This window comes from Oxyura jamaicensis, chromosome 5 (assembly GCF_011077185.1).
Source record: "Oxyura jamaicensis isolate SHBP4307 breed ruddy duck chromosome 5, BPBGC_Ojam_1.0, whole genome shotgun sequence".
Classification (NCBI taxonomy): Eukaryota; Metazoa; Chordata; class Aves; order Anseriformes; family Anatidae; genus Oxyura; species Oxyura jamaicensis.
The window spans coordinates 22,022,593-22,046,599 of record NC_048897.1 but is presented as its reverse complement, the minus strand read 5'-3'; the positions used below and the strand labels follow the sequence as shown (position 1 = coordinate 22,046,599).

The 24,007-nt window shown below is 38.8% G+C and overlaps 1 protein-coding gene across 2 annotated transcripts in view; it reads right to left on the bottom strand.

Annotated features, from left to right (window-relative positions):
- The window catches only part of LTK (leukocyte receptor tyrosine kinase), a 123,375-nt gene that overhangs the window by 61,057 nt on the left and 38,311 nt on the right, over window positions 1-24,007 (bottom strand). Inside the window, exon 2 of one of the 2 annotated variants that reach the window (XM_035327386.1) lies at window positions 23,457-23,459. The exons of the other annotated variant lie outside the window; for it this stretch is intronic. Coding sequence (XP_035183277.1) covers window positions 23,457-23,459 — 3 coding nt within the window. The remainder of the gene's footprint in view (window positions 1-23,456; window positions 23,460-24,007) is intronic. 2 annotated transcript variants of the gene reach the window in all.

Below are 24,007 nucleotides of genomic sequence, written 5' to 3'. Positions count from 1 at the left end.
AAAATTCCTGTAGTCCTCTTTCCTGCTGCTCACAGTATGCCTGCTTCCTGACTGCCCCTAGTTACACAAAACGTTGCTTTGTTTCTCATTTCCTCACTTTATTTAGTCACTCAGTGGCCAGTTTCTCCCCTGAATGGTGATGTTTCCTGAATCATGTTCTCCAACCACTCTTTTTATCCTCGCCAATGCTCTGTAGAGTGTGTACTTATCCTTTCAAACATCAAATTTTTGTTTCTAATAAAACCAGTAAGCTGCACATAAAAAAAAAAATCTTTTAATCGCAGTCACAAAATATAGTACACTGCAGGTTGCCACCCACCATTGTGCTACAGCTACCAACAGAACTCACACAAAAAAAATATTCCCCATGCCATTTACATTTTTCTTACAAAATTTACCTGTTAGATAAGATGCAAGATGGATTCCTTAGGTCCTCCTCTTGATACTACTTTCCCTACTTGGCATATTGCCCTTGAATTAGTGACTTACTAATTATGCCTTCTTATTCAGTTTTCAGTGTACATGTACATCTACTGAAATAGAGCTGAATGACTATTTTCATTACAGTTGAGAAATAGCATGCCAAAAACACTTCTTCAAATCCAAAAATATGCCTTCTATTGAGTCCTCTTAATCTACTAATTGTGTAGTGTATACACACACATATTCATGCCTGCATATATTGTCACATTAACTTAGAAAGATTTCTCTTTTTATAGAACAGCTGTTCATTACTCATATGTCTATTTTTATAATACTAGCTGCTTATTACTCACAGATAATAAGGGCAAGGTTTTGCACTATGTCTCACCTCTATTAAAACTGCCAGGAAGCATATATATGCTACTTAAAGCCTACAAAGGCTTTTCAAGGACCTTTGAGATAACTGTACAGGGGAGATCCATTCTGCTCTACCACTTCTACTTCTTGTTTTCTCTCTTCAGGCTGGGGTGACTGCTGGTAGAGAAGGCATCCAATCCATTTCTGCTAGCTGTGTACAGATGTGACACTGAGAGCTAACACAGATTGTACCAGTGCTTGTTGTGAATAAGATTTATCCATATGACCTAAAGCTTCGCTGGCAAACAATTTCTGTTTTTGTTTGTAGAATGTAACTGGTCTGAGCTATGGCCTTACATCTGAAAGTTGACCACTCCTCGTGGAGTGGTCAAAAAAAAAGCTTCTTTCAGTTTCCTGTAGTAAAAGTACAATTCTTAAGGAAAACTCTCCTTTTTCATTGAAAGCTGGCTTTGTCATTAGAGAAAAGGGATGTGAAAATGGACCCTAAGATACCTGTTTCAGAAGAAACTGACAAAGAAGTAGTCTCCATCACAAATAGAGCTTAGCTTGGATGACTGGTTTATATTAGATATACAACGGTGGTGGATAACGTTACAGGGGAACGTTAACATGCTAAGCAGTGACTATTTTCTCATACTACAAATTTATGTGAGAATGCCAGTTCCATTACATTAACAGGAAATACTAATATCTTCCAAATATTTACATGGAAATCATTGTAGCATTTTGTTACTGTTAAAATGTGCCATGTTTACACAGTAATCTGCTCCCAGTTCAAAGTTTGTAACATTAATGAAGTAAAATTGTGCGATACTTAGCTGAAGGAAAATATTTGCATATAATCAAAACAGACTTTTTGCCAGTCTGAATAACTTACTTTAAGTCAAAGCATAAATTTGGAACAATTTGGTTCGTGAAAAATATTACGGCTATGAATCTTCATCATAATTAGAAAAGAAATAAGATTTCTAAAGTCACAATCTCCCACGAGAGAGAATATTTAGTTTTAAACAAACTCATACACTAAGATGACAAAAAAAATATACCTTTGCGGACTGCCCAGAGCTACCAATAAAATTATGCAAAAGAGAAATGGGAGACATAATTGCTAGAGAGCTGCCCTCTCACAGATGTTCAACAACCAGCTTTGGGATGCCTCTGCATTTTGTGAGGTCTGTGGCTCTACCCTCCAGCTGCCATGGCACAGCACTGCAGCATTTGGCAGCAAAAGAGAAATTGTGTGCCAGCAAGAAAGTGAAAGAAATATAATTTTCAGATCCAGGTTTTGATTGAATTATTACAACGGATGTGGAATTGATCCCACAGAATTCAATTTTGTAAAAAGATAATGATTTTCAATTGCTTAATTTTACACAACATAGCTTAAGTGGCAAGGACAAAAGTGACTTTGAGCTGTCCTTGAGCTCCCTTGATCTTTGAGGTTACTTAATTTGTCTTTCCATCCTTGTTTTACTAGGAACTGCCTTAGGAATGCTCTAAATGTATGCACTGCTCCAAGAATCCCTCAGGGGCTGCTCTGCTCACTGAGACTATCCAAGCACAAAGGCACATTTCCTGCACCTCATTTTCTTTGATCCACTTTTGACACAAGGATGACTGCCAACAGCTCTTCATCATCTAAGGATTCCCCTTTGAGAACTTAACCCTTGCATAACAACATCACTCAGTCAGCTCTAAGGATACTCCATGCACCTTTTGAAGCAGATTTATTAGACACACGCCCTTCTCTGCTAACTTTTCCTAGAGTGAATCTTGCAAGAGGCACTGGAACAGAAGTTTCACACCCCAGTAGCGTGTCTAGCAGAGTGCTTAGGAGCACTGTGTATAATAACGCAGATGACAGCATCCATCTCATGGGGAAGGTGTTTTCACCACATGAAGGGAAAATGCCACACGAAGACTTGGTTACTGCTGTTATCAACCCTCCTCCTGGTTCACCTACAGGAGGAGGAGGAAATATCACAGACACACAAATGTCCTTCTCTGGCACCCTTGACTGGGGAAAAACAATGTTGGAGCTACAAGCTTTTCTCCAGGATTCAGCTTCTGTGTGAATCTGTTGGGAGGTTTATTGAGGGACCAGAAACTAACCCATACATGGCAGACAATTTCCTGCTTTTGCAGTTTCATATCAGAAACAATGTCACCTCCTATCTTCACTAAACGCTCTGAAAACCCACTCTGCTGAAGAGCACAACTACCAGTGGATTCTGCGACACTGAGGATACCAGCAGCAGCAGAGAAATGCCTAAAAACTCACATGCTGCCAGACTGATTCCTTCTTAATACTCAAGGTCCAACACACAAACTTTGTGCAAAGTGTTTCTCAACACAGTTTTGCCTTGAAGAGAGCATGCACAGTTGTGTACTGTGCCCTCACATGCACAAAATCATTTGCACAACAAGCTGCCCAGCAATAGTATATATATATATTTTGCCACATCTATTTTTAATACTGAGAAAACACTCAGATATTAAATTAAATACAGATCATATAAAACTACTAGTTCAATAAATAGTTTTTTTCCAAAATATGACAGTAATAAAGGTAGCAGAAAAAAAAAAAGAAAAGCTTTAAGTCAAAAATAAAATGGTCAGTCTAGTGCCCATTATGCCATTTGTAAAGAGTAAGTGCCCATTTCATTTGACTATACCAGTTATTTAAGAACTCTGTTCATGATTCCCTGCTATTGGACATACTGTATTTTCTCTTCTAAATCACAAAATCCTCCCTGGGGAATCATTAGTAAATTTTTAACACTGTGGTTTTCCTCTTACTCCTGAAGAATGGCAGCTTTATTAAGATTAGACTATCCTTGCCTTTACCTATCCTCTTTAAAACAGGCTCTGCTCTCAGCTTCCTTTAAACATAAAACAAAGGGGGAAGAAGAAAGAGTTATGTCCTCTCTGTAGCAAGGCCTGAGACTGAAAGAGCCTGCTAGTTAGTTGCTTCTGCTACTAGAGCTGCCATTCTTTCCTTCCAAGACAGTCCCAGTGGTAAAAAGTTCATCTCAACCCACAGAGAAGCAAGGGATTAGAAGAAGTCTAAATAAAATTATCAAAAAGAAAACACATAGGTACTGCAAATCTATCATTTTTTAAAAAAAATAAATAATAATACCCCAAACAAACAAAAACCAGCCAACCAAGAAACCTACACAGAACTTGAGCAGATGAATTAAGGTACGGAAGATGCAGAAGTACCAACTACTTGTTTTTTTTTGTTTGTTTGTTTGTTTTTCATAGGAGCCTGTGGAAAATGTTGTTAAGCCATCAGTTGTGTAAGGACATGCACAGCTAATTGGTTAATTCTAATGTGCTGTTACATGAAGAGCCTCTATTAGGAAAGCAAACATTCTTGCAGCATGGAAAGTTCCCAGTCTTTCCACTCCTAATGTTGAAACAGCCTGGTATCAGAAGTGTCATGTGTGACTTAAAGCACTGATCTGAGTGTCAAAACGAGGCCCAAATCTCTAACTCTACCACAGCAAAAATACTCTCACATTAGGAAAATGCATCCAGACAAGGAGTCAGCAGTAGGTACACAACTCAGGGTGTAAAATGTAGGAGACTTACTAGAACCCTGATATTCCCTATTGTCCTTGGTCTGATGCTGGTTTAGACCTATTCAGAAATGGTACCTCTTATTACTGAGCTGCTACTATTAGCATTTCTTCTGGAGTTTCAGAGCAATAACATAGCAAAACACTATAAACTGCATTTTGATTAGTATGGTTATGGCTACAGCTCTCACTTCTGTTAATTAATTTCAAGAAGAATTTCAAATGTATCATGCTCAGCAAGCTGCATAAATAGCAAGTAATTTGATCTGATAGTTATTGCAACATATCATTCACTGCTTACCATTCAGACTCACAAAGAGAGGAGAATACAGTCATTACTGCCTTTGCTTAATGTCTTTACACCTAAAGACAAATGAACAGGGAAGGAGGTAAAATAATAACAGTGGGAAAACAGAACACCAAGACTTCACCATGAATGCCAACCAATTACCCAGCTAGCAGAAATGAACATCCAAATTTCCAAGAGAGAGTCATAGCAAGCTTTACTGGGTAGCAACTGTACAATTTGCATGAAGAGCAGGTGTCTGGAATCCCTGAAAAGAGAGTACTGAACCAAAAAATCCAAAGTAAAACCAACAAGGGGACAATTTTTTTGTTTCCTCTGTAGCATCCAGAATGCTAACTATTTTTTGATACAGGGTGATTGAGACAGTCAGTCAACAACTGCCAAAGAAAACCCCTGTCAGCAAGGGATAAAGCCCCCAGCTGAGCTGGAAGGGGTCAGGACACAAGAAACCGAGTAATTACAAAGTCCACAGATAGTTGTTGGCTCAAATGTGTAACAAGGCAGATTCACATGCTGCTTTGTCAGGTCACTTCCCTGACAGTAATCTGTAGGACTAGCAATAATCTGTAGGACTAGTTGTTAGCAGTTAACTAGTAACTAGTAACTAGTTGTTAGCAGTCTCGTTCATCTGTCAGGCTTGCTGTCTAGGACTACAATAAAATGTGGGCTTTTCTCAGCTGTTTCATGATATTTCTCCTTCATCTCAGTTAGATTCACTGGCGAGCTTCCTACTTCTCACAAAAGCACCAACAAGAGTTTGAATACAATATCTGACTTCAAAATATCTCACTAAGGTACAGCAGCACTGTTAGCCCTTTTTGTCAACATAGAGAGGCATATCAGAAAGATGGCATGTCCTAGACAACTAACAGAATAAGGAGTGCTAAAGCTCAGCAAAAGAAAGAGATGTGAGTTAGGAGAAACTTGTTATCCAAACGTTTGTTTCCATAACCAAGAGAGGAATGTAAAAAACAATCAATGTTTCTGTTTTATTTACTTTTCTCCTTTTTCCTACTTGGTCACCCTCATGTGAAAATCACTCTGGGCTCTATGACTTCAAAGGACAATATCTTGTACACAAGGAAAGATACCTTCACCATTTGAGTTGTAATGTAATATTATGATAATGTTTTCTTTTAATGAAAGAGAGGAGAGTGTTTATTTGAAAGTTGGCTGCTGGCCACATCTTTTAAAGCTATATGAGGTCGTGGTTTCTTAAAGCTGTGTCAAACATCTTTTATGAAATTCAGGAGGGGAAAGCAAACCCTCAAAGCCAAAACAACTGGGTCCTATTTTCAGCTCTTCCACTGATTCTTTGCATTTTAGGTATGGGCAGCTCTGATCAATAACACATTCCCTATAGATAGCATTGATAAACAATAGGACCAGGCTTTATCCAATATGGTGGAAAGCAAAATCCCAGCCCAGAAGAGCTCACACCCTCAGAGGAGATGAAAAAGAAATGGAACAGAAAATAAAGATGCATGGAAAGAAGAGGAATATACATATACTAGGAGAGAAAGGACAGACATAACTGATATCTGCTAAAACACTAAATGCTTTCTTTTTTATTATTTTTATTTTAAGAAGTTAGAGAAATAATCTATCAATATTAACTGGTGCCCATTGTTTTCGGAGTACACCCCTGGGCTCCCAAAGAGAGCATTCAGCTGTCACAAACTGTGCTGTCAATTCCTGCTTGACTGAGCAGAAGACTAGGTATGGTACCTCCTGGAAATTACAGAAGATAGTGACTGAAAGCCACTGCCAAGGACACACAATTGTTAGCAGTCAAGTATACCTAACAAACCTTGCCAATATATTGTAGCAAATCTATTTTAGGTTTTCGTTTGTGAGCATCCAAAGGCTGGAGCCAGGTCTTCAGACCTAAGGGAGTACAAGACCTGTGCTTTTATAGAAGATGATGCACTTATGTTTTAGCATAAAAAAGTGACTTCCACAGAATTATTTTGCTCAGAAGCCCCATTTCCTAACCTTTATTAAACCACTGGTAAGGGCAAAATAAACCACACTAATTATGTTGGGCTTCTACAGGAGAAGGCAGCACCTGAACATATACATATACTTACAGTTCACAAAGAATACCATAGCCTTTATCTCAAAATACCACTTTACCACTGAGGATGCATGTGAATGTGCATAAGTATGCCTGCACACACTACTGATTGAGCCTTGGTAACATTTGTTATGTGCATAAAAAGATAAAGTCATGAATATTTGGAGTTATGTGATCAGCTCTTTCCTAAGTGATAAAACAGATTTTTCTTGTGCTGATGCAATGGAGTTATAAAAGCCTTACTGATCATTTTGTAAAAATTTCAAAACCATTTTTAGGGCCGTAAACTTAGACCTTGAACACATCACTACCACTTAAGTCTCCCTGGGAGATCAGGTGACAGCTTCAGGTCTCCTCAGCCATTTCCATACCACTCTCGTGCAATCCCCACATCCTTACAGGCTATTCTACTTCCATGTGGCCCCAATGTGCCCAACAGGCAGACTGCCGAATATATGAAGAAAGAAGCTTACTTCTGTGAAGGAAATAAGCAAAGATGGAAAAAGAACAGACCAAAAGTTTAAATATAAATACCAAGGTGTAATCAATCACTGAATTCTAGAAAGTTTGTATCCTTACATGTGAGGTTAGGCTTTATGTTGCAAAAACACATTTTAGAAGTTATAAACACAAGAGATGGGGAAGATAACACTTTTTCTACTCCATATTCTCCTTAACTCTTGCTCTTGTCCACTCCAAAGAGTTCACTCACTCTTCTCAAAGGGACAGAGTCTAAAACACTTTCTTATATGAAATAACATTTTCTCCCCAAAAAGCATCTTTAGCAGAGGCTTGCCCAGATCCTAACTGTAAGAAATGAAGCAGGAATATGAATAGCAAAGTCCAGAAGTACAGAGCCACAGTAAAGAAGATTTTTGCTGTGACCTTTGAACTATGACAGACACGCTCTAGCCTAGGATATGTTACCCTAGTTCCAAGAAAAGGATACCTCATTAACAGGCATCTTGAAGAAAAATTATCTGCATGCAAAATACAGCCATTCTAGGTACAAATAACATTTCTCTCCTTGACAGAAGTTATGACCAAAGACATTGAGAATCTGCCTGCCCAACACCACATACTGAAAATGCTCAAGAATACAAAAGGCGAGCAAATACACAAGATAATACTCCCCTAGATCATGTGAGAAAGCATCTCCCAATTTTACACCCAGTTGTTAAAGGTTGGTTTAGGCCATAAATAGAAAACGACACTAAAGATACTTGACTTGAAAAATACAGTTATTTTTGTTAAAGGAAAGGATACACATTTTACCCCCTTCTTCGATAGACAATTTAGTTCTTTCTTTGGGGTACTGCCTGTAATTCCTGCTGCTAATGTCCATCACATGTCAACAGGCCAAGAAGCTCTCTAATCCTCCTGATAAGGGCAAGCCTTGTTCTGCCCACATTCCCTGAAGCCATAATACTTTAGACTGATTGCTCTTCTCTCTTTCTTTTCTTCAGGATGTTTCTGAAGTCACTCTACAATCTGTACACACTGAGAAAGAAATTTAGTTATCCTTCACAAAACGTGATTGTGTGAAAAGCCACCACTTCATGTGTTAAGCTGAAAAAAAGTTAGGCAAGCTAGATTAGCCCGAAAAAAACTCAAGCAAGTTAGCAAAACCTTAAAAGCTTTATTTCTTAATTAGTTGTTTGTTTTCCCCAGAAGACACAGAAAAGATAGCAGTTAGCTGTTTTTTTTTGTTGTTGTTGTTTTCCCTTATGACAGGAAAAGTTACCAGGTGTAGCAAAAGAAAGGAAATAGAATTGACTCTGTACCCTGTCTTCTCAAAAAGACGTGCTCTCCGACCTAGTTGGTGAGCTCTATTGTTGTGAACTGGCAGATTTGAAAATGTCGTGGAGCCCATGGCGGAAGGCTTTCTGCACAACTACTTCATTCATGAACTAGAGTGGAGCATTAGATGGATTAGAAACAATGGAGGCCCCTGCCTTAAGACAAAACAGGGAAAGTCACAATCCATAGCTGTATGTAAGACTTCACTAGCTATAAGTATGGCCCACCTTCGCCCCACTGGTTTTTGCAGTTCGACACACAAGATGAGACTGAGCAAACTGTATTCTGTCTATACCTCTTCTGCCAGTCCCAATAACATGGCTATTTGAGACTGGGGAGGAAAGAAACAGATCATTGAACGTCCAATTGATCTTGCAGCTCATATTAAGGGAATCATCAAATACCCTAAAAGCATACCTCATCTTTTCACTGTGTTATGCCATTAGCAGAAACATGATGGGAAATACCATCTACTGGAGTTAGAACCTAATTCAGCTTGTTCTTTACAAGTCAGTTTAACACTTGAGCTATGGAGAAGCAAGGGAGGATGATCCCAATTTCTTTTTTACCTCAAAAAATATTACCTAATCATGCTGCATGGTTAGCACTTCATTTCCTTGTTGCATGGACTGATACATAGGACAATTTGCTTGGAAAATTAAAAAACAGCATTTTAGAAATTAAGCTAAGTCATTTCCTTTCAGCGTTTTCCATTAAACAGGAAGAATCTTAGCATGTGGGATAGTGTTATTGAAGCTGTTCAAAATTGATTTCAGGGATTTAGAGAGATCAAGCTAGTGAAAAGGACACGTTATTACATTTTGCTGCTCCCACAAGCATTAGAGCACATGTTAAATTATCCACTTTGTTTTGATGTTCATGCAATATTGCAGCAGCATTCATAACATAGCTCGAACCAAGCCATTGTTTAATGAGGCAGCCACCTGTTTTAAGTGGAATGATGCAACTGGCATATGGAAGAGATCAAATGAACCCTTGGTTTCTACGCTTGGCCTGGATCAGAAAGCTCCTAAGACAGCTCCATTCTTACAGATTTGAGAGTGTTGCATCATAGTCAGCTCTGGCTTTTTTTGCCTTTCCAGCACTGCGACCACAAGTTGAATGTTCTGTGGTAGCTTCCCATCTAAGTTTTCATGACAGGGCTGCCTGGGACTGGCAGGCTATACTCAGTGACCCAAGGGATCCAACTTGTCCTATAATCCTATGTTTCTTGCAGCATGCTGGGCTGCTCCAGTGAATCTCCTGTCAGTAAGTCACACATTTGATTCCTCCTTTCCCTGGCAGGTTATACTGCTGTCACTCAAGTTCAAGTAGTCTGATGTGAACACCAAACCAGATGGAAAGCCATGAAGATATCAGGCTATAATGCTGCTTTACCATCAGTGACACAGCAACATTTTTCAAGGTGTTCTAGATATTCTCAAGCAACAGAGCGTTGATGTATTCTTCTGGGCTGCGTTAGATATTTCATATGCTTTCCATAGAAAAGACTTTGATGTGTACAAGCCTTTCACCTCTCTACTGAAGTGTAGGCAACACTCCAGTGTTGTTTCCCACCTGCAGTCTGACACTATTGCAGCATTCCTTCTGTTTAGCTCCCAGCATGCTGTATGCACTCACAACCATTTCAGGATTAAATTTAACAGGCTTCTTTGGTGAAAATCAGTTAAAAGCTTTTGACCTCCACCCAGGTCTCTGAATACATGACTATGATGAGTCATTTAAAACTCTCTTATTATATTGGACACAGATTTTGCTTTTTCAGATGTTTTTGCTTTTCATATTTATATGGACATTTCTGTTAACTCACTTCATAGTGCATTAAGGACCTGGTTTTATGGTCATGAACTGATGTATTGAAAAGACTTGTTGAAATGAGCCAATAGCAGTTTGCAGATAATTGCCTGTTATTAGTTCATTGGGGATTTTACAATGAGAAAACTGTGACTTATGGGGTGATATTTCACTGCTGTTTCAAGTATCGTGCAATAGGTGGGAACAGATAATTTAATTTAAAGAGAGTGAAATATCTTTCAAATACAAAAGGTAAAATACATTTTTCCTCAAGGCTTCTGGGTTTGAAAGAATAAAGAATATACAAAACAGATCTATGCAGTCTGCATAGATGTTATTTCTAAAAATCAGCAAGGAAATATTAAGAACAAACCAATGCATTATTAGGACAAAACTAGTTTACCTTCTCTAAACTAATTAATATTTAACTATAGTGAAGGTCACAAGATTTGAGATCAATACATTAAATGGGTTAACAGCGATGTCTTAAACAATCAAATTTTGAAATCATCAAAGGAATGAAACAGCTAGTAAAATCATATCACCAGGTTAACACAGAAAGAATTGTTTTTCATCAATCCTTTACCAAGAGATTGAAAGTGATGGCTGCTTGCCTTTGATCTGAAGCCGCTCCTCAGTTCATTGCATGTATGCCAGTTGTGGATTTCTGACAGAATTGTGTCCTCTCTGGACAGCCTAGGTGAGATGAATCCCAGTGTTGCAGGACTGAAGTATTACACTGATATATCCAATGACAAGTCACTCCAAAGTGGACTCGAGATACGTTCCTGCTCACTAGGACTGATAAACCATGAGAAAGAGATCCTCTTCGTAATAGACATAACTTTTCTTTAAAAAATAATAATACATAAAAAAGGCAAGGCTGGGATGGACTTCCACTGACACAGAGATTAAGGAGCCCTGTTATATCAGAAATCCAGGGACGGTTAAATGACTTCTGCTTCCTAGAAACATCCAGTGTGGTCTAAGTCTCTTTTAAGACACATACTTTTGGAGATCTCAGCCAAGGTTTTTTAAGTGCATTTAAAACCAATGAAACCACAGTACTTTGGCATCTGCCACTTAAAACTTGGACTGTGCCACCACAGACAGACCTGATGCTGTCAAAAAAGCACCGAGTATGATGAAAACATGACTCAGCTGGGGTGAACAGGAGATAACGTTAAAAACTCTTCTTTCATCCTTTCTTTAGCATAATGGTTGGACAGTATAGGCAGCATGGATCTTGTTTAAAATGATCCCTGAATCTTCATATCTATAACTCACAGTTGAACCATTGCTTTCCATTGTCGACTCAAACTCAGGTTTTCCTAGCAGCTCTTAAAATATACATATCTATATACATATATACATACACACGCTCATCTTCACAGACCTGTTAACAACTATCCTATCACTGCACCCTGAGAAAATTAGGGAGGTAGATAAAGCCTCATCTGGAGGATCTCATCTGAAGAGAAAGCCTTGTTTGAACTACCTGAGAATAAATGTTGCCTTTACTTTTTTTCAGTGTGTCATTTAATTTATGAAAATTTAAGTTTACCCAGATGCATTTGGTTAGGAATTATTCCAATTCAATTGCTCATAAAGTGGAGTAACAGCTAATAAAAGGAAATCTTTCCTGCTTATTTCAAGTAAACTAACACCCACTACAGGCTAACACAGCTAGGAATTTAATGCAGTTTCCTGAATTGGCTACATATTTCTTAACTTCAATATTTGCTTATAATGGCAACAGCTACACCGACAAAAGTTAGAAGCTTCAGTAATAAGTTGCGCACTGAAGCAGAGATCGGAGATTTCTGACTGCATGCTACATCATGTTTTCACACAATGGTATGTATTCTTTCATTAAATATTCAGCAATTAAATAGTGCTAGGCACACTACATTTTTATGTTTGGAAGTTTTAGGACTTTCAGTTAGCCAGTTTCATAAAATACCCTCTTGAACTTCTATATCAGATCATCTTATGTTTCTCATGGTGCCATTTTCTCCAGAAGTGTGTGCACTGCTGGGAATAACTTTATTTCCAAGTCTTCTATTTAAACTTGTTGTTTCCATCATTCAGACATTTATTTTGGGAGGAAGAGGCAGGCCTGTGGGTGGGGAAAGAAAGGATGGGGCATTCCCCTTACATGATGCTTCTGGAGCTAGAGGGCAGCGTAATCCCTTTCAACAGCAGCAATTCAAACTTACATTAAACCTTAATTATTTAATAGTGTACCTGTCTTTCAGCATGCTTCTAAGAAAATTTATGATCTCTATTCTTAGAAGGTACTTTTGTTACATTACATAGAAACAACGTTACACATAAAGACCTTCTGTGCTCTCTGAAACTATTCTTTATGGAATTGTAGATTATGACAGCCTAAGAACAAATTTACTCAGTTATGTTAACATGCATTGCAGTTATGTCTCCTTATTTTAGGGTCTTTCTGCTAATATAAATGCTTTCTAAAACACTGCTTCCATGTAAACTCTATCTGTTTTTGTGACACTGCTGTCACAACGTATAGTAGGTGTTGTCTCAACTAATCCAGGTCAATTTAAAGCTCTCTGGTGGCATGCTGCAGAACAGAATTCAACATTCACTTGCTTCACATCAGGCAAGAATCAACATCTATTTCCATGTTGTGCAGTTTGTAATGATCCGACACTCAGTACTTTGTTGCACCTCAGTGGCTGACACAATTCCAATATCTACTTTATACATACGTAATAGCTGTAAGCACAGAAAAAGGACAAAGCACTACCTGTCAAATCTACCAACATTTTGGATTAATCCCCCAGACATTTTCTTGTCTGATACATGCACAAAACTTCCTCAACTGATTTTAAGGAGTCACGGTTGAAGCTTATATTCTCATATGACAGTGATATACATCATATAACCACAAGGGTATAGATAAGCAATAAAATAACCACAATACAGAAATAAAAGAAGTGAATGGATGTTCTCTAATACAGAGAAGAAAGAGAACCTGAGGTCATACAGCCAGGTTAGAAGTATCGAATTATTAACAGATATCCAGTGAACCGGCAACTGGTGTATCTGTCTCTGCAATTAGCTCCTGGGTACACACCTTTCCAGGACACTTGAGGTGTGAGGCAAGCTTCTATGACATTAGAATTCTGTTTAGACTGCATAAGAGGAAAAAGGATAGTGAATGACATGCAATATTACACCACTGCTACCTCAGTCCTGCATGATTTGAAGGCACGTGGATTAACAGATTAAACAGCACAACATGAGGGAATCAATATGCAGCCATTTACTAAATACATATCATAAGGTTCTCAATAATTATTTTGGAAAGTCAAATATTCCATTAACAGTAGGTTTTGTATTTAGGAGAAAAAGAAAAAGAAATAAATAAAATTGTACATGTATGCCACATAAATACGTGAGAGAACTACCTTCTCAGGCATAATAAACAGTTTAAAATCAAGAGTCCTGGAGAGAGAGAGAACCCCAAAGTCCTTTGCAAACTGACTGATGGTACTTCTGCCCTAATGTTCATTTTCGAAAGTGTTGAAACACTGAAAGCTTCTGAAAACGAAAAGACAACGGGGATTTTCTTAATGTTTAAAAATGGTAAAGAGGGAAACAAAAGATATGCTGGATCCTGATTGGAATCTTGAACAAAATAGTGGAAAACAGCACTAAATTTGATTAATTAAGAATAGGAATACAGTTAAAAAGACAATGTTTCATGGAATAAAAGGTTGTCCTAAACTCATCTCTTTCTTTGAAGAAAATAACGGCTTTGTCCACGTGAACAACCCCTATAGCTCCTCACCGCTCTTCAGTCTTTAACACCCTAGAGTTGCATCCTACCTACCAACTTAAAACCATACCTGCACAATGACATACTCCATTAGCTTTCCAAAGCATGGCAGAAAACTACTACTGAGACATTTTTGGCTAAATATATATATAAAAAACACGTTCTTCCTTCATAGAGCTTTTCTTTTTATTCATTCATTATAGAATCAAATAATCATTAAATGTTAGAAAAGACCTCCAAGATCATCTGGTCCAACCATCCCCCTACTTCGTTTATTTGTTGATATTGCATACTTTACTACCCACTGCATGTCACAGATATTAAAGAAGATACAAGGTCTCCAGGGAACAGACCAGGAAGTGCTAGTGCAGCAAGCTCCTTGTTTTCCCAGTGGCATTCATCCGATGCATGTATAATAAAAAAGAATAAGAAACTTAATGTTTTTGTCAGGGACCTTCTAGGTCAATCCATGGCCAGCAGATTTCAGAAGCATACAACCTTTGCACTTTCTGTTTCTTCTGAGAGGACTCATTGTATCTGTGATTACAACAATCTGATCATTATGTATGCTTGTTTACAGTCTGTATGCTAGGCACAGTTTATTAATAGGTGTGCCACTGATTCTAATATCAGGGAAATGCAGTTCATACTGACCTTGCAAACTTCCCTTCCAGTGCCAAGCCTATTTTTCATAATAACTTGCTTCATCCTACTTTTCACTCTGACCACCAGTATTTCAATTTTTATTTAGCTTTTTAGTTAACAGATCAGATTTATGCAGTTGTATCACAGGTTGTGGTCTTGTGGTTTTCCCTTGTCAGAAAGAGTTCTCTCTCTCAAATTATATTTTCATATGAGACCATGAGTACAGGATTTTTTTTTGCTCAGCTTCATCTATGCCTACCACTAGTGCCTTGGCAGTAGCTATTGTGCAGCAGCATGGAAGATTCCATCCTCTACAATTTCTCTTCAATACCGCCAGGAAAATATGGAAGTACTGCCACAAGTCTTCTCTCAGTATCTGCCAAGTTCCTTTCCAGGAGAGATTCCAACTCCTTCAAGCCAAAATTTTGTTTTCATAGGCATAAGTTGTGAAAAGGTGGGATGCATAAGAGTACCGTTAAGAGATTAAACTATTTCTTACCATAAATTGTCTGGTAAATAAATAAGAGTGGGATTTATGACTTCAGCCAACTAAGACTTGGGTGTTAAATCTAAGCTAGTCAACAGATAGAGAAAAATATGATAGGAGGAGCCTAAAAGACTATCTTAAACTGCTAATCTACTAAATATCTCAAATTGGCCAAAAGGAATCCTATCACCAGTGCCACATGGTGAATTGGTTTGTCACCAGTCCATTTTGTACCTCTGAACATTTGCTAAAAACCTCTGACATGGCAGTAATAGATTGTTGTAGTGATCAACCCTTCTGGCTAAACCAGGATGGAGAAAAGTATAAGATTAAAACCTTTATCTTCTGGCAGTATCTCTTACATTCTTCATGATCCAGACCCTGGACTAAATTCTCTAGTCTATTACAAAAACACTCTGAGTTATCTAGGATTTATGCTGTTAGTGCCAAAGCTGCCATCTGTAAAGAGAGTGCAGAGGAACCTAGCCCTACACTGGCAGAGCCAACAAAGGGGGAATTAACAAATCTGGAAGAAAAAGAGTTCCCATAACATCCATTCAACTGAGACTGGGTTGATCACTATGTTAACTGCAGTGAAAAGTGTTTCCAGGTAATCTGCATTGAACCCTAACCACTGTCCAGGGCATTCCCACTTATTGAATGAAGAGACAAGGGTAGAAAGGATGTCAATGAAAAGACAAACCAGGATCGTGAAGACCAAACATAATAATCAACACAGAGAAATGAAAATGCAAATGCTAAGCACATATGCATAAGCTAAAAATCAGGGGAACACAGATTCCCTAAATCAGACATCTACTGATTTTTTTAAGGAATCCTGCAAGTTAGGCTACCATATTCATCACTATTCACCATAATACGTGAATTGGAAGGGGGTGGAAAGAAAGAATGAAAGATGGGAGAAAGGACATGTTTTAAGTTTGACAGGAATAACTAGTTTTCCATTTGTGTGTGTATATATACACATATGCACATATATGTATACACACACAAGATGCCTGTGAGCCTGTGGGAGAGCACAACACACTGATGCAGTTCTAGATGGTTTTGAGGGACTGAAGAATAGGTAGGGATAAATAAAAAACTACAGACATAACTGTTCCAAATTGACTACAGTCCTACAAAAAATAGGAGCCATATTCTGGGGTCTCAAAGTTACCTTGTGAAAACACAATTATGCAAAGCAAAGGTGTACAGCAGTTCTTAGCAAATTCCTAGCAGACACAAAATGGAGTTGGAGGCCTACTAGATGGTAGTTTTGCATCATCACAATACACCCTTCTAGAATTAGAGTATGAATTGAGTCTTAGAAGTAGAGTGTTAGAGCCCAAAATACTAAGGCTGCTCCCTGTGGACAGGGTGTGCTGCAGCCCAGAGAAATAAAAGATGAACCCAGAGGAAATTACAAAAAAGGAAGAGTCTGGGTACACAAGGTGCCTTGTGCCACACTGCTATGGCCTTATTCATGTGGGCCCAGCTGCACTGTGTGGAAGAGAGCAGGTCTGTGCCTAGCTACAAAACAGGCTACAGAAGGCAGATGCAAGAGACAGCAGTTAAAGCAGCACCAAATTAGATGGCAACTTCAGGACACAGAGGCATGTAAGAAAGGCAGTTGGTAGGATACAGTATGTACTAGGCCTCATGAAGTTGGCAAAAACTGTTAGGAAAAAAAAAATGAAATATCAGGGACCGTGAGGAAAAAAAGATAAACTTGTCATCAGGAAATGAATCCATGCAGATAGTTGTTAGGATGCTAACTCCAATCACAGCACCAATATTAACAATCATCTTAATAACAAGACAATTTAATAAGTATGGAGCCTTGATGGTATGCTGAACATTAAAAAGAGTGATGTTTTCATTGCTTACTGTTTCAGATGAGCATGAAAGCCAGGCCTTTGGAGGGAGGTAAATCTGTGTAGTCTCCTAAAATCTGCAAGTTCTCTTATGGAAAGGATTAGGGCTAAGCTTGCTAACACTGTTTAAATATTTACTAGTTGCAAGATGCCTCTCCTGTATGAATACCTTAACTTGCAGCCAGCACAAAGTAAGAGGTGCAGAGTCTTTTTTCAAATTGCAGTTGGGATTGACACTGTGAGGAATGAACTTGGTAGAACCAATTCTCAGTGGGTGGGAGACCCCTGGTATCCACGACTTCCTGAATGGACCAAAAGGCGGGGATAAGTTAAGCTGCTGTTTGGCAAATTGTTTCCTTCTTTTCAAAGACATTTCTGTCACTTGTGCCAAATTTTGAACTTTATTTTTGGATCCAAAAAAATCACCTTTGCGTTGAAAAAACATGACACAGTTTTTGCTCATGGCCTGGAACAACATAAGCAAGATTGATGAATTACACCAGTCCTCTTTTGGTAGGAAACCGAACTTCTGCAAATAGAAGAGTAGTCACTGCCATTTCATTTTTTTTCATTTGTTTCCCTCCCAGTAAGGAAACATAAAAGAAAGTGAAGATGATAGCCAGATGATCCCACTGTAATCAGAACACAGAAGACAGAAGTTTTTGTTGTAAAGAATGATTATGTCTCTAAGGATATTTCTTTATCTTGGCTTTTCGTTTTACTAATTTTCTTGATTTCCAGAGAACAAGGTGTAGAGTGACAAGCTCCTTGGTCTACTGTACCACACTTCCCAACTGGAAAGCAGTTAAATGGGGACATTTCATAGGAGGGCTTTTATTTTACTTTTGACAGGAAGTCTTTAAATATAGTGACCCCTTTTTTTTTTCCCTTAAAGGACCACTTTGGGTTCAGTGCCAAAATAGTAATGACAAAATTAGGAATCTGTTCCTTACTAAGGAAGAGTGTCTTTCTTTACTACAAGGATGAACTTCATGGTTTGACAACTGTATGAATTATCCTAGCACAACGGCACATCCAAAGACTATTTGGCTATTTTGATACACTAAGCTGGACTTTGAAAATACACCACAACTCTCATACCCAGACAATGTTATGGATGGGAATGAGTAGCAGAAAACCTAAATGACTGATTGCTAGATTATAACAGCACTGATCTGGTCCATTTTAAGACAAGGGGGCCTCTCATTCATTTTTTTCAAAGAACTTTCAGCCTGATTCATCTTCATGCTGAAGATGAAAACATCACACAAGAAAAACACCCAAGTATGAAATCAGTGCAAGGACATCAAAGTAGGGAAACACAGAATGAACAACTGAAAAATAAAATATTTTTTTTTTAAAAAAAAAAAAAAAAACTACAACAACAGAGATTCTTGGGAAGTTTTCTGATTTCCTTTCAGACCATGGATAAATTGATTCAACATTAATGGACTATTTGTGCTTGAAAGAAAATGACTGAGGACAGTCCCTCTTACCAGTCCTGAGCTATTTCATTTGCAGGCAGTAGGGAATACAACCATTTCTGGGTACATCTGTTAAGTGTCCATGCACACAAGAGAAAGGCATACAAAAACCACTGGTGGCAAACACACAACATGAGGAAGTTGAATTTTCTGGATAGCTCAACTCAGTCTCTGTTGTTTGTTTCAAGAGAAAACAAAAAATATTTTTTTTACTAGAGTTAATGAAACATTGTGGCTGCTGGAGTCCAGACCTGCTCCACCATCACTTACCTTCTTAAGTACTACTTACTTTTGGAGTCATGAGAAGAATGCCCACTTTCTGAAAGTGATTAGCGGAGAAGCAGTATGAGACCGTCAGCTCCCTTCACTAATTACTCACTTTAACCAGGTCTGTATCATACAGTTATGAAAGATGCTACGTATCCCAGTAGAGAGTCCCTGAAGATCATGGACTGACTGTTGTTGGCCTGCAGCTGGAGTTTCTTCACTGGCAAGAAGTCACTCCAGATTAGTCCACACAAGGGAGAAAAATAAGATTTCTACTAAGCCCTTGAACGAGTGAGCTGAGATGAACAGCAGAGCCCTAGCTCTTTACTCCCAGTATACCACCCAGCACATGTGAGCCAGCACAATGAGTAAAACAAACAAGAAGTCAAGAGCTTGTGCATTTTTCTTTTCTATTGGCCCTCAGTAACTGCCTGAATCACAAGTCCTAAAGCAAGCCTGGCTCTGCCCACAGTGCAGTATATCAGTGTGGAATCCCTTACGTAAGGGAGCTTGCAAGGTGATAAAATGCCTCACAGTGGCATGTAGCTTTCAATGGTTAACACAGAAACAGTCTGAAAGTTTCTTAAACTCTGCACAGTTCCTACACTTTGAGTGCACTCTTTCAAGATAGAAATAAGCTATCAGACAGTAAATGGGTTCTTTGGCTCATTATCCCCACCAAATACAGCAAACCTGCCAGAGTTTCTGTACATTTAGATCATGTTCGGACTTCAGATGCTCACCCAGCACCTTATTTTAGCTGTTCAGTTACAAAGAGCCTGGAGCTGTAAAAGACCAAATCCATGTTTCAGTAGTACTGTTTATTTCTATATATGATTGTCCAGAGTTCCCACTGCCAACATGGTACTCCACTAGAAATTGTCCCAGTGAAGGGGACAGCAATATGAAAAAAATCACTGATGTCATTTCAGTCTCCTCTCAGTGCTCAACCAGAGCTTCTTCCAGAGTTCTCACAGTATCACACATCTCAAACCACTGTCCTGTCTGTGCCAGCTCCCCATCGCAGCCACTGCATCACAAAGTTGTAAATGACACATTCTGTAAATAACAGAAGCACCCCAATGCCACATCAATAAAAGCCACAGCTTCTTTGCAAGTAAAGGATGAACTCCATTTACAGTAATGAGAAGGCAACAGAGCATGCACAACAGATGCACTCTGAGGGAGCTGCAGTCAATAGCAGAGAAGATATTCTTTTGGAAGCAGATGTTGAAGCGTTTGCATTGCCCTCTACCTAGGAATAGCTTTGCCAAGCACTTGCATTTTGTATTAAGAAAAAGAGAGCCACATAACCCGTTCCATAACCCCATCTGAAGTATTCAATACAGAATCCGTTACTGCACCTTTCTCTATCACACCATCTTGGGAGGGCTGGGTAAACAACAATTGTTCGAACAGTGATTTCCTACTTTACTGTCTTCTACCCAGAGGAAGGCTGGACCTTAAAGCTACTCTGAGGCATGATAAAAAGCCAGTTCGGTTCCCAGGATGTTAATAAAGCCTCACTGACAGAACCCTGCAAGGGAACAAGCTGCAGCATGCTGGGCAGAGAGAGGCCTGCACTGAGATTTGAAGGCAGTCACGGCCACTGCTACACCGCCACATCAATGCGCCAGAGGCACACAATGAAGTGCCCAGGCCCATGCCTCTGAAGAAGGGATGAAGTTATCTGGAAGGTGGACAAACACCTTCACCTACTATCATCTCCCCAGCATGGTCCCATCAGCTCCAGGCCAGAGTCAAACACCTTGAAAACATCTTCCTCACAGCCTCAGCTAGAAATTGTTGCCAGCAACCTCAACTTTGCCAGCAAACACATTGAGTCTGCCAGTGCCAGCTGAGATTCCCAAATGGGCTTCCTCACAGCTAAGCCTCTCATCACCAGCTGGCCTCCAAAAGAGGAAAGCAGTCAAACAAACACTCAGAGGAAGCTAAGAAGGTGGAATTTGAAACCAAGTACAAATTTCAGCAGGGCATTTAACTGTTCGGTGGTCAAGATTTCAAACATCTTATTTATATCATGGCTAGCATTCTCTAGAAGCAATGTTCACCTCCAGATCACACTCACCCTAAGTAATGTGTGCTCTGTTCTTTGTGTGCACTTGTCTTTCTTCTTTAGACATCTGAGAATCTGAGCTTTGGAACTAAAGACATCAAGAGACTGCTTTGCATTCCCTCAAAGTTCATGCCATATGTAAGGGAAACACAGACACAAGTTATGCACTTCTAACAAGAACTAGAGACACCAGTGCATCCTTCACTGAGCTCAGCCTGTCAGGTGTTCCTACACACTGTGCGGAAGAGATACCAAACCACGGAGAAAGAGCAAGATGCAGTAGGGCAAAAAAGGTGCAGAGGGACCAGGAATGGCTCTTCATAGCAGGCAAGAGTCAGAAAGGTTCCAAGACTAACAAAAACAAAATTAATTTAAGAAAACTGATGATGCTTAACACACAGCTTTGTCAAAAATATGAAGGTGATGGAGAAAGGGAACCTGATTACTGCACTTCAGTTAATATTCAAAAATATGTTACTTTTAGATAGCAATGGCATTTGGTTGTACCAAAAACCCAACAACAGCAGCTATAGCTCTTCTTTCATTCTTCCCAAGATGAAATTAGGGCCTGAAACTTGACTCAGTGTCAGAAATGACAAAGCTGGTATTCAGAATATCAATCACATCACCAGAGGAACAAGAGGAGATTTCACATCCATTCATCAGTGCTGTGCCTTCTCAGGAGCAGATAAAGATACATTATAGAAAAGTAATACAAATGCACACCTTTAAGGAGAACGCCTCTATTTCCTCCACCAATATTGTCAAAAAACTCTCATCAGTAATCCAACATCCAATGCAAAAGAATGTATTTTTTCTTCCAAAGTAACACATTTAAATTTCCACTGAAATTGTGTTATAAATTCTCCTTAGTTGCACTTCATTAAAAAAGAGCTAATAAATAAAAATAATTCTGTACACTGGACTTATTTCAAGGAACTAGAACATACTGTTTTATGTGTCATCTCATCTGAATAAAGGAGATAAAATAGGTAAAACAAGATGAGGATTACAGCACCAAGACTAAGTAGCCTTCCCCAAGCCATATGCAAAGCTTGTGGCAGAACGAGAAACCAACCCTAGGAAATCTAACTCCCTTACCATCTTGTAAAAGAGTTAAAATATTATAAGCTTCTAGTTCCAGTTAAATTTAAAGTCACATTAAAAGGAAAAAATGGATTTATTTTGTACAGTTGCTTTTAGTAATACATTAGGACAATTGAAAAAATGACAGACGCATCCAGTGCTGCCAGTGCTTATAATTCTATTCTGAACCTAGTTCTCTACAGTGTTTTTCTTAAACATGTAGTTTCTGGAGCCATGTAATGACATGAAAATTACAGCAACAAAAATTGCTTAATAGTTACCCAGGATAGAATACACAAACTGGAAAGACTCAGAAACCAGATGGCTCATAAATATGTTTGTTTTAATTTGATGATACTTAACCCTATCTTGTGATGTGAAACCTGAGTCTGTAGAGGTTAGGTACCAGAAAACCTGTTCATGCTATACATTTACCCTTTGCCAAGCTCAAAAAGACTAAAAGCGTGGCACTTTCGGCTGTTACTTATCATCAGTTTTGTTCTTTGTTCCTTTGTGTGTTTGGGTCACTGGGAATAAAAAGATATGCTTAATAGTATTCTTAAATGTTGTTGAATTTTTATTTATTTTTTTTGAAAACTCATGAAAGTATTTCTGTGCATAGTACAGTATATAAAACATTTGTCGTGTAAAATTTAAGCCTGATCCCAAAACTATTTTGCTGTCTTCCACTTGTACTATACATGTAAACCCCAGCTCCCTGTCTTCAGAACAGATTCAGTCCTGTCCTCAGTCATTTCAGAGCACCTCTTCTATCAGCAGTCTGTAAATGGTTTGGGTCAAGGCTGAAAGCAGCTTATTTTGCCTGATGAGGTAAGGGGAGACATGAATGCCTCACAACAACATGGCGCACCTCTTATTCCTCAGTACTGTAGCATCACTGATGGGATTCAGTCTACTAGTCTGAATTGTATGTCACCTCAATTGTTTGAAGTTTTGATAGCTGAGAAGCTAACGAAGTCCAAAAATAAGAAATTTTTCATTAACCGAGCCAGATATCTAACAACAATGCTTTCTATTTAGCAGAACAGGATTGTAGTATTTTCACAGTGGTACAAATTCATACAGGGATGTCAGTTCACCGACACTGACCTGACAAGGGTGACACCTAGCACTTGTTCCTCTGGAGTTGAATGGAAAGCATACATCACTAAACCAGGTGAGGGTGTATTCTCATCATCTAATTTCAGGTATTCACACTAGGGGTTACTTCCACAAGACACTTATTTCAATGACTAGGAAAACAAACAAACAAACAAAAACACAACATCAGCTTAAGAGTTTTGCAAAACAAGCACCAAATGAGCAGCACTGGGAGACCAACTCTCTTTCTGTCCTCAACCAGCAATCATCATCTCCTCAATTTTACCAGCACAGTGGTCACAGTACAACTGGACCAGTGAAATGATGTATAAAAAAGAAAGTTAGCTTTTAACCTAGATTGTTCCAAAGCATCCCTACATCCTGACTGACACAGATCAGATGAGACCAGATTGTGCCTTGGAGATTGGCAGGAGAGGTTGAGGTGGGCAAGAGAGAGAGCTGAGCTAAACCTTACCTGAGTGTTGAACTTTTTCACATTCACTCAGTCTCAAGAGCCCTAAGAAAGCCAGCAGAAGAATCAGCACTTCTACATTCAAAACTCTACATTTACTTGACTTAAGGTACCTCACAGTGCTCTCAGAGTGGGCTGTTGTCAATCCTCCTTTGTGCAGTCACATAGCAGTTTCTATCAGTAATGAAATAATTTCTGTAGCTTACTCTACATGTACGCTGGTACTGCAGTGCATGTAAATTCCACTGAAACTTACCTTAAAAATAACCATTAGCTAGTATTGCCATAGCTGATAGCCTATACAATCACAAGCCAC